This window comes from Taudactylus pleione, unplaced genomic scaffold (assembly GCF_031769625.1).
Source record: "Taudactylus pleione unplaced genomic scaffold, aTauple2 ptg000117l, whole genome shotgun sequence".
NCBI lineage: Eukaryota > Metazoa > Chordata > Amphibia > Anura > Myobatrachidae > Taudactylus > Taudactylus pleione.
In genome coordinates, this window is record NW_028284519.1 from 4,882,501 (window position 1) to 4,895,037 (window position 12,537).

General features: G+C 37.5%; 1 protein-coding gene across 1 annotated transcript in view; it reads left to right on the forward strand.

The window, feature by feature from the left end:
• IRX3 (iroquois homeobox 3) overlaps positions 1-4,342 on the forward strand; it is a 5,456-nt gene extending 1,114 nt beyond the window's left edge. The window contains exons 2-4 of the mRNA XM_088471945.1: positions 379-1,360; positions 2,504-2,570; positions 3,098-4,342. Of these exons, the coding sequence (XP_088328071.1) occupies positions 379-1,360; positions 2,504-2,570; positions 3,098-3,152 (1,104 nt within the window). The 3' untranslated portion in view covers positions 3,153-4,342. The remainder of the gene's footprint in view (positions 1-378; positions 1,361-2,503; positions 2,571-3,097) is intronic.
• The last annotated feature ends 8,195 nt before the right edge of the window (positions 4,343-12,537 follow it).

Below are 12,537 nucleotides of genomic sequence, written 5' to 3' on the forward strand. Positions count from 1 at the left end.
TACCAAACTTGTGAAAGGAAACAGATGAGGGGAAAATGTTTAAGAAATGAAGAAAAAAATACAAAAACAAAGCATAAAACAATGTTTTGGAATGTAACTTATTTCTTCTATTTAGAGGAGAAACTGAATTCAATGTGAGAGTGTTTATATTATTATTCAGATTATTATAAATGTATTAATATTATTATTATTATTATTATTATTATTATTAATAATAATAATAATAATAATAATAATAATAATTGTATTACAATGAGAATCTACATTACAATGTGTGCAAATAAAACCAATGCTGATTACTCAGGGTTCTGTAGACTAAGATGATATGTAGGCTTTCCATCTGATTGTGTTCTGAGGTCTATATTTCTATTATTACAGGGCACCCAGTATGAGATGAAGGACAGCCCGGGAGTACAACATGCAGCCTTCTCACACCACCACCCAGCGTTTTATCCATATGGACAGTACCAGTTTGGAGATCCATCGAGGCCAAAAAATGCAACCAGGGAGAGCACCAGCACCTTGAAGGCCTGGCTGAATGAGCATAGGAAGAACCCTTACCCGACCAAGGGTGAGAAGATCATGTTGGCCATCATCACCAAGATGACCCTCACCCAAGTTTCCACCTGGTTTGCCAATGCTCGGAGGAGGCTTAAAAAAGAGAATAAAATGACCTGGGCCCCCAGGAGCAGGACGGATGAGGAGGGGAACTCCTATGGAAGTGACCATGAAGAGGACAAGCGTGAGGACGAAGAAGAGATCGATTTGGAAAATATTGACACTGAGGACATTGAAGGTAAAGAAGACCTGGATGACCAGGACACTGATATACACTCAGACTCTAAGACCGACGCCAGGAGTGACTCTGAGGGCTCCGATGGCTTTGAGGACTTGAATGTCCCAGAGGACAGGTTCCTAAAGTCTGTAGTTGGGGACAGCAGGGTGCATGACAAGTGTGAGCTCTCTGTCCAGGCCAAGTCTCTCCAGCCCGAATGTGAGCAGATCAAACTGGACAGCATATCCCCAAATCCCTCCCAGGAAAGTAGTCTGCCAGCGGCCCACAAACCCAAAATCTGGTCCCTGGCAGAGACAGCCACAGCACCAGATAACCCACGCAAGTCTCCCCACAGTAGTGGCTCAGTGACCACTCAGAGCTTGATGGCACAACACAGACTCATCTCCTGCCCTGGGAGCAGGTTCCAGAGCTGGGCAGGGAGGACATTTTCTGCACAGCAATTATCTATACTGAACTCTGCTCACTTTCTGCAAGGACTGAGTGCCACTCACACAGCAGCCGGTGCAGGCAATGCAGGCTTCCACAAAGCCGGGGACCAGGCTCACTGCACAGACCCAGTAACAGGTGACTACAGCCCAGTGTGCATAGTACAATACGTGTGTGCCTAGCAGAATATACCACAGTCATTCAGATGTGTTGCATAATGTATAGGGAGTGCAAGCCGAACTGCAAATAGCAAAATAATGGATGATAGCTAATAGGATCAGTTTCAGATTTTGTATCTTCTTAACCTAAGAGGGACATATACATAAATACAAATATATATATATATATATATATGTATATATATATATATATATATATAGACATTTATATATAGACAAGAACCAATGAAAGCCTTTACAAAGACAAATACTATTTTCCCATGACATTAACTCAAACACACACCTATATTTATATTTATATATCTATATATGTTTCATATATATATATATATATATATACATACATGTATGTATATGTATATATACATGTATGCATCTGTGTGTGTATGTATGTACTCACACACACACAAATATATTTATATATCTATATATATTTCATATGTATATATATATATATATATATATATATGTATATATATATATATATATGTGTGTATATATATATATATATATATATATATATATATATAAAACACTAAATAAATAGTGGTTTTCACGGGTAAAATATTATACAGGAACGTTTTTGTGCTAGAATACTATTACAAGGTTTATTTCTATGCTTTATGATTCAATCAACTGAATCACCATTTGCAATAGAAACTGAAATTATAAAGAGCGCTTGTGTGTCGTTTTATACAGCCTGTATATACTTTTGTGTGCTAGTTTAGTTTTCATTTTTGTTACTCAGTTTAAGAAACTAAGAAATATACTAAATACAACATATGGAAGTTCCCTGTCCTTCAATAATAATTGTTTATAGTTTGCTCATTTGTACCGTAATTATATACAGATTACGTTAATGACAGCAATATGCGGAATATTCTTGTATCAATGTGTTACAAATTGTGACTGAAGCTACAGTAACTAATCGTCTGACAACTTCACGACTCAAAAACTTTTCTGTTACAATGTATTGCCCCCATCTCCATTATTCAGCATTGCTGAGGAATACAGTTTTTGTAATATACACCCGATAATATGGGATATTCAACCCGGAGAACATTTTTTATACTTACTCGTTTTAATATTTTGTTTTATACAGATCGGCCAAGCACGTTGGAAATAGAGAAAAAAATTCTAAGTACAGCTTTCCAACCCGTTCAAAGAAGGTAAGAAAATGTGATCTAAATGAACATTAAATATAAATAAATTTAGATAGAAATGAAATATAATATATAGGTAATTTAAAGTTATTTTAATTGTGTTTGCACTGCGGCTTTTGTTTAAAGCAAACTCTTATTGCTCTTAATGGGCCTATGAATCACTGACTACTTTACAATTATATTTCATTTTATGTCTGTCATTATGACCACATAATTGTAGAGGAGAGCTGCTCAGAATACTTATTAAACATTGGAAGATAATTTGAGCTGGATTATTAAAGAAAGCTCATTTTACAGGATTATTTTGTATTGTGCATAAGTACAGACACGTTATTACTACGTCGTTAATTTACAAATATCAAAATCATGTTTTTGCAGAATAAATATGCCTAAAGCAATGCCCTATATTTTATCAAGGTATCATACTACCGATGTAAGCACATATTAAATACATGTAACTTTGAATCTGTACAATTTCAGAGCTCGTAGGGGGAAAGGTTTACACTAACTAATATGTAATATTTTATTTTCAGGTCACAAAATCAACTCGACGCTGCTATGATTCTCTCTGCGTTGTCCTCGTCCTAACATTTTGTTTTAATTATTATTATTATTATTTTTTATTTTAAAATTATTATTTTTTACGTTGTTGTAATGACTGTAAAAAGACATTCTCTGACCAGTTACGTATTGTAAGCATGTCTGTGTATAAGATGGAGAAATAATATCAGTTTCTATACTCTCATTCAGGTTAGTTGAATTTGTATGGTTTGTCCTGTGATAATTCAGTCCCTGATTTCTTTATGCCCCTTTGTATATAGAGTAAAAATGTACATATGTCTTAAAAAAACCAAATTGTACAAGAAAGTATATATTTTTGGTTAATAAATGAATTGTTGAGAATTTACCTAAATCTGAAATGGTTGCCATGGATTTGTCACATGTAGACACAATTTGAAGAACTCCGTCCTTGTGTCTCCTAGTTCGCCAAAGTTTCAGTCATACTCCTATAGAGGGGAAATTAGTTATGACAAATGGGGCACGATGTGATCTTACAGAGGGCATAACAGCTGCTAAATAATTAGTTCTTAAAAAGAAACATTAAAGAATTTGTGGAGTAGCAGTTGTAGTATCAGTTACTAATCAAACGATAATACACTGCTGACTTTACCTAATGAATATAAAAGTGGTGAAGGTGTGACATAACTGAGCAGATTTTAAACGATCACACTTATAGCTCATCATCAAATCCAGTGTACTAATTGATTGCAAATGTTATGTTATTGTGTTTTCTTTCAAGAAAGAGCTATTTGAAGGTCTTTTACTGTGAACGGATTTGTTCAAGATGCCACTGATAACATAATGGGGCTGGACAGGATATTCAGCCATGAAATGTGGGTTTGGAGCGCCCCCTATGGAAAATTAATTTCCCTGTTTCTGTAATGCTTCTTACACGGCTCAAACTTGCAGATTATAGAGAAGTAAATCGAAAATTCAAATTGGTACAATTAAATACTTATTTTGGTGATGTGCTCTATCAGTTATATGCAAGAAACATGTTTCATTGGAGGTGTGTAACTTACTATATCGATGCGATCAGAAGTGAAATATATTTTGATACCACTTATATAGAGAAACAAACGTGCCTGTGTAGTGCACATCCAGACTGTAATGGTGTATTAACTGTGCTAGAAAAGTCATACAATGTTTTACAAAAAGATTTAGCATAGAAGCAATGAAAATAGCATACATGTACTGTAACAATAGGGATCAATTCAATTAGTAGAGCGCAGGGCGAATTGCTGTTGTAACAGCACAGAAACGCCAGCAGCCCCGGGACCACGGATACTAGTACGCATCATTATGGGCCTGCAAACAAAAACTGCTACTCTACGTAAGTGCGGTATATAGCAGCGCTCAAGAGTTACTGCAGCATATATACAGTATACAGCAACAGATACTGCGGTATATAGCAGCGCTCAGCAGTTACTGCAGCATATATACAGTATACAGCAACAGATACTGCGGTATATAGCAGCGCTCAGCAGTTACTGTCGCACTGCAAGATGAACATATAATTTAATATAGCATAGCATACAGTTTACTTGCTCAGCTATGGGGGAGGAAAAAAACCTTTATCCAAATCGTTACTATGATTTTCACAATAGTTGTGCTACAGTATATTCATTAATGTGAGTGCAAGTCACTTCTTAATAGTTTCGGAGCAATTGACTTTTATTTTATTACTACTTCACAACAATTTTCTGTTTAAAATAAACAGCCTATTTCATGTGCGTCCTACACATGTTAGAAGAGGTGAATCCAGATGTCTTTATTACATTCACTTTAATTAAGATAAATGATCCCTATTCCTATAAAATGTACAATTTGTGCTTCACCAAGCAAAAAAGTTACTGGAATACTAAGGGGGCAGAGATTGTGCAAATATATATATACATATATATATATATATATATATATATATATATATATACATATATATATATATATATATATATATATATATATATATATATATATGCAGGTAGAGTAGTGCAGTAATTTTAAGAACTTTAAAAATACAGTTTTGATTCTTTTTATATTAAATGCTTTCAAAACTAGTGATCTGAAAGTATTAGTACTGGCAGTAAAATAGGTGCCCTGCAAAACGTGACTTGGAGATCCTAGAATGTTAAAGTGTATAGACAGATGCATGCATTTCCAACTAAAAGACAAGTCTGCTTGCACTACTGGCACTGTCCGATGTGGAAATGTGTATATTTATTCCATTGGATCCTCTGTACTAATAATTTAATTCAGTAGCTACAAAAATATTAATCTACCATTCTGTGTATAATGTAGCTATATTGTAGCCTTATGTATATGATTTTAGTCTCTTAAGTAATAGTTAATCCATTTCCTGTCCAAAGCCTTCAATATTGCAGATCAATAGGTATCTGGTCACCCAGAGAGGAAAAATATAAAATCTTAGATGGAGATGTTTATAACTTTAAAACATATATTGTTATTGAGGCCATTCCAATTAAGATCCTGAACGGAGCATTATATCCAAGTAACGCATATTCTGGGGATCTGCAATGTATTATACAGTGCCATACAACTTCATCTTCACATGTAATAATTGCAAACAGTAGTCCAAAAATGACCAAGCTGCCATGTGTGCAGATGCAACAGGAAGAGAGGTGCAGTCACAAAGTGCAGAATACAAACCACATATTGATGGGTGTAAAAATAAACATTCATCTTTCCATGTGTACTCTTGCTCTTAGGCGGTGCTATGGGCAGTGCTATAGATATTTCTATTCACATGTAACGTACAATCTATCAACTGCACAGATGTCACTTGTTAATATGGGGATCGACCAAGGACTGTGTCATATATACAGCAAATGATACCCTTTAACAAATACAGGGATGTTATATAAGGACCTGAGCTCTAAATACAGATGAACAGGCAGATGGATCACATGAAAGTAATATATTTTTTTTAAATGATAAATAAACAAAAATCAGTAAATGCCAGTTACATATATGCCATAAAAATATTTTAATAGAAATGTAATAATAAAATCCTTGGATTTTGTAATTAAAATGTAATTTAAAGTTTGTTAACATGTTGCAGTTTGTGTTCTGCAGATGGGTGTTACCCCTGTTTGTAAATGATTGAAAGCTATCAATGAGGAACTAACTTACTTTGCATTAAGCATGTGAACCCACAAGTTATGAGAATATATGTATACACACACACTAGCACTCTGTAGTGTCTCGGTCTATATATAGCAGACAATATTATGTCAGTTTATATACAAAAGTGCAACAATGTATGTGCAAGTGTACGAACACATGAAAACATTAATTACAAGTATAATAAATCCTGATATATATGGGCATTTGCTTAAAAGAGGATGGGGGGAGAGTCCCTACTTAATTGAAGACATTGATTTCTTTCTAATAATAGTACTTTTGTGGTCCCTCCTCTGTATTACAAATAAACAGTCACCTTTGGCATTATTCACACCCTCTACAGCGGGAAAGACTCAATACAATGATTTCATTGCAATCCTTATAGCTGCTTTGTTAGATATCTGAAGGTAATTGGCAGAGCAACTTGCAAATGTGAGTGCCACAATCCTGCCAGCCAAATAGAGACAATGGATATGTTCCACTGGAGGGGCCCGCACCAAAGTACTATCATTGACATTTTGTAAATGAATAGAAAAATCCCTTGTTACACTTATTTATCCTGGGTACTCTTGATGCCCCTGCTGTCTCGGGTATTATCCATCCTTTTACTGGTTCAGGCAAGAAAAGTAGGAGTTAGGATAGGGAATGCGGTTAGGCCCATGCCAGGCGTGTTAAAGTTAGGAGTGGGGAGGATTATACATTAGGCTACTAAGGGGAGGAATAGAAGCCAAGGTTGAGGGGAAATGGGGTTAGGAGCCTGGCAGGCCTTACCTGCAATGAGAGTTCTCACAGACCAGCAATTGCTTCTCTGGAATGACCCATAGTCCTTTGTGAAATGTTGGATAGCCTGCTCTCTGCATTGCTGTGTACACCATCAGCTGCAGGGTAGACATATGTACACCTTGTTCTGTGAGCTTTCTTTGCTTGATAGTCATCTTAGAGAATATGTCAGACAGTTTATGATTGTGACTGACATGTAAATTGTAACGTGTCAGATACACCACTATTAGCAAGCTATTATAATAGGTGAACATTGACATAATCACTAGGAAAGTTTTATAATTACACATACTGTACAAATGATGCTGTATTTCTAGTTCCAGGGCCCCTGAACTCTGTATACAGTAGATGTAAAACTGCTCTACCAGTTGTTTTCAAGTGATTGTGGCAATGCTGTGTTCAGCCATTATTTTATAAGCCAGAAATACATCTAAGATGTCATTAAAAAGCAGAGAATTGGTAATTCTCATTGATTCTAGAACAACCAGACTGAATATTTTATTCTCATTGCTGTCACCGTAACAGTGCCCTGGACTAGTCTAGCATGTCCAGGCCTTCAGACACCTCTTGTCTGCCAATGCTGCCTCCTCCTAAGCCGACCCGTAAACATGTCCCTATTCTATTCTTTACAATTACTATTGACTACATTCCTCTCTGGTCATATAAATACTTGATTTGAATAATATTATAATTGTTTTCTTTTAGGTTAGTTTCACATGGATGGCTTTGCAGCAACAGAGTTGAAGGCAGTCACAACAATGAGTTTCTCATGTGTATTGCCTATGTGAATTAAGTAAAACAGATCCCATTAAAGCCTCTCACATGTAAAACCTCCCTAATTGCTGCCATTACTATATCTGTGACTGTAATGACTGTTTATATCTATTCTAAAAAAAACCTTCCCTCTAGGTAATTTAACTTATCATAGGACTAAGAAGTATTGATTCATAGAACGCCCTGTCAGTTACTGTCACTCCCCTTGTTAAGTCTTTAGTAAGCAAAGTTGTATTGAATACTGCTATAACCTTGTACTATTGTTTAGTAGTGATTCTCTTAATTTAAAGTTTTCTTTTGCCTTTTAGGTATCTTTGACTAAATGTAGGAGCCAACCCTTAAACTTGCCACATCAGTTCCTCTGTAGTAGTCAATTAACATTCTTCCATGACATCACCTAGTATCTGATGAGAACCCTCCAGAGTAGAATGTGCCAATTAATATTTATTTATTTATTACCAGTTATTTACATAGCGCACACCAGAGCCGTAACTAGACTTTTTGGTGTCCTGTGCCAGAGAGGGCATTGGTGCCCACCCCCCATTTTTTAAATAGGGACATAGAAGAAGGGTTATGGCCTCATGGGCAAGGGTCAGGGAAGAGATAGGGGGGGGGGCAGGAGATGCTGGGGATAAAAGAAGAGGAAGCTACAAGTGAGAATGATAATAAACAGGAAACTTCACAGGCCTAAACAGCGCCCCCTGCCCTGTGGTGCCCTGTACCATGGCACAGGTCGCACTACCCAAGTTACGGCCCTGGCACACACACATATTCCGCAGTGATGTAAACACAAATACAGAGATGGGAAGATGTTATTAACCTAGGGGTCTATTTACTAAGCCTTGCTTGGAGATAAAGTGAACAGAGATAAAGTACCAACCAACCAGCTCCTAAATATAATTTTTCAAACACAGAGACGGTGGGGTATGGAAGGTGCGCTCGCCCTGTGGGTGCAATGATGATGGGGGACTGTTGGACTGTGTATGTGGTTGCTAGTGTGTGTGGTGTGAATGAGTGGGGAGGGGTGGCCCAATGAATTGACAGAGGTGGACACAAGGTGGGAGTAAATGGTTTTATTGGAGTAGTCACAGTGCTTCTCCTATATAGTCCCGGGCAACAAGGTGGGTGTGGTGGTGGGTGAGAGAGGTGGGGGGGAGAGACTGGGGAGGTGGGTCAACCCTTTCAGGGGGCTCATTTCCGTGCGGTTCAATAGACCGGCACGTTACCCCTGCTGGACGCTATGGTCGACAGTCTGGGGAGACATTTTGCCAATTCCTTTGCGCTAAAAGCACTAATATAGTGTCCTGGTACAGTGTGAGTGACTTTGTATGCAGTTACAACGCAAATAAATGTAGGAAAAAGTACAAACTGCTACCTGTGGTGGAACCATATTGTGCAGAAATGCTAGGTGATTGGGGACACATATGTACCACTTCAGACATTTAAACACAAGCATATACCACAGTCCATAACACAAGTAGTCTTGTTTTTAAATAGCAAACATACATATTAACAGTACACACAAATTGCATCAATTTTAGCATAACATTGGTATCCACTGACCTCATCAGGTTTAATAATTGCTCCACAATGACTTTGCTATACTGAGAGGTACTGAGAGGTACATGAATGCAGTGTGGGGGGAAACGTAAATCCTTCCAGGGGTGGATTTATTCATTTACTTATTGACAGTTACTTACATAGCGCCAGCAAATTCTGCTGCACTTTACAATTGGGAACAGCAGAGTAATAAGACGAGACTGGGTAATAACAGACAGACATTGAGGTAAGATGACCCTGCTTGCAAGCATTCAATCTACAGATTTATTGTCTGTGCATACTAAGCACATATGTATGATGACCTATAGGCGACCAAAGCAATGGTTTTATGGTTATTTTACTTTACATACAACTTATGTGTGCCAGTAAAAACAACAGAGTTCAGGTGTTATGTAGAGTGGAGTGTGTCAGTTGTTTATGCAGTATCTGCTCATAGACCTGTATTAAATTCTCCACAATGTGCATCAGCCATGTTTGGTGGCACATGTGACGATAGAATACGGTACCCCTACATTGCCAATTTTCCTGCAGATCTCTATGGGGTGCTTAACAAAACTGGCGATGTTGGTGTTCGCAAGTTGCCACCATTCCGAACACCCAGCAGCACTTTTCGGACATCGCATGAAATCAAATACCACCCATAATGGCTAGTGAAACATCAGCTCCAAAAGCAACCATAAAACCATAAATACTGAGATTTCTCTGTTTAATTGAACACAGTATTTTTCGATACTTACTTTAAACTTCATTTATTTTTACTTTATTTTTCAATCTTAAAAACTGTAAAGGCTTAGGAATGCAAAATACTGAAATAACTTACAATTCTGCCACTCTGTGGGGTGGACATGCAGAGTTTTGAAGTTACAGACTAGTGAAATTCTTCCAAGTCAGGATGCCTGCTTAGCAAGGATTTGATTTCAAAGATCAAGTGCTGTGACACCAAAGTGGTTTGAGACTGAAAGTTTATTGGTTTACTGTTAAAAGTAATGGGGCATAAGCTTGTTTTGAAGTGATCTATTACAAAATGCTTTAATGCGTTTTCCCTACATTTTGTTAGGTATTTTTGGGAGGGGGCAAAAAAGCTTTTGATTTGAAATGTCTTCAGACAAATAAATCATGCAAAAATTATGTAAGATATTTAAAACTGCTAAATGTCTACAATAAAAAAAACAAAAAAAAAAACACATGGGCTCAATCCTAATAGGTGCGGTTGCTATGGGCAACAACTCCACTTCTAAAAACCCGTACTTTAGCAAGTTGTTGTTTTTGTGTTTGCTCATTTGTTTATGTACTCTGTGAGGCCAGCAGAACCCTTGTGGCACCATATAAATAAAGGATAATAATAATAACAATAATAATAATAGTAAATATACCCCTTAGTCTTTATACTAAAACTGCTAAACTGCTATAATGCTGTCGGTTGAGCTGGGATGTTTTAAACATATTGATAAGACAATAGGAAGTGTTTTGCTTTCATATTACGCCAGGAACTGACATCACATTTCTTTAAAAAAAAAAAAAAAATACAGCTTGATAACTCTTTCATAATTCATAATTTCATAATCTGTTTCTGTAGCAGATGCATATTTAATAGAGTGATTAAGTGTTCTTAAGGATCTCTGTGCTATATTTAAATCAATATTTGTGATTCCAGTCTCTGCTCTTTAAACATTAACACAATTATCATGTGAGCTAATTAATTTACAGCCTGTGCGTGAAGGGGAAATATGCAGTATGCATGTTGAAAACACGTGTAAATGGGGTTTTTATCAACACCGACTGAAAGGTTACAGGAGGTTTAACAAGGTCTGGAATGTGCCAAACAAATCAAGAGCATGGAGTGTAATGCTATACCAGCATACTATACATATTCAACGCTAATTATTTTTTCAAACAGTTGGTCAACTTGTCTGTATGAAAACTGAGTGATGGAACAGAAGTCAGTCCTGACAGTGTCTGTGCATACACAATGCTGTTGTCTTCCCTGTTTATAAATAACTGTTATATGAGTAAATGAACATGCATCTATACAATGTTTACAATATATACAATGATATACAAGGTTTTCAGGGGTTTTCTTTTTTCGCAGTGTTAAATTTAAAAAAAAAAACTATTTTCAAACCAACATTTAATGTTTTACGTAACTTCAATAAAATGAAACTTAACCACATATATAAAATATAATATTTGATGTTCAATGGCAAAGTTGCAAGGAAGAGGAGTTTTGTGTTCCACAGAAAGGTGTGTTACCAATATGGATTAAATGGTAACTAAGATATTATTGTTAAAAAATAATTAGTAAAACTGATTTTTTTTTTGCCTTTTTTGGGTTTTATATTTGGTGAAAAGAAAAGGTGGATATATTCTTACTGGCAATTCAGTTGTGATTGATGCTGACGCTGGGCAATAACGAAGGCACGTTGCAGGCACAACAATGCACATTTTATCTTGCACCACCATAGATGTTGCTTTCCCTAATTATCTGTGTTGTGTGCTGTCACAAATCGCAGATAGTTGTATTGCCCCTTAAGTCCACAATTCCCTGCTCCCATTCCCTCACAAAGCTACACTCTCATTGTCTGTATTGTGCAAATTTGTCTTAGCTTCTGTTCACCCTATGCCCAGTTGTGGCAGTGATTTACACATTCTCCAGCTAATGTTAAGATGCCTGACTCTTTTTGCTGACAGCTGCTCTCTGGTTTCTCTGATCTGGCGCACTGATTAAGCGTTCAGATCCAGGGATGCTGAGGTGGGGGGGGGCAGGTACTATTTACCAAGGTCCGGACTGGCTGGAGAGACCCAGTGGGCAGGGCCGGATTCAGGGGTCAGAGCACCCTGTGCCGGCCCTCTTCACTGCGCCCTATTTTCGCTCGCTGCTACCCGAAAATGGGGGTGTGACCTAATTACCATAGGCCACGCCCCCTACATGACGTTATTAGGAGGCGTGCCCACCTACAAATAACGTCAGGCTGGGGGGAGCCTCACTAGCTAGGCTTCCCCCAGCCCCTCTCCCGTCACTGAATGGATGTCACGCGCATGCGCGCAGCATCCATTCAGAGTCTCCGGGGTCCGGCACCGCCACACAGCTGTGGCAGTGGGGGTCCCCAACCTCCTAATTTGTCCACCCACGGGCCACTTAGGCCCACGGGTGGAA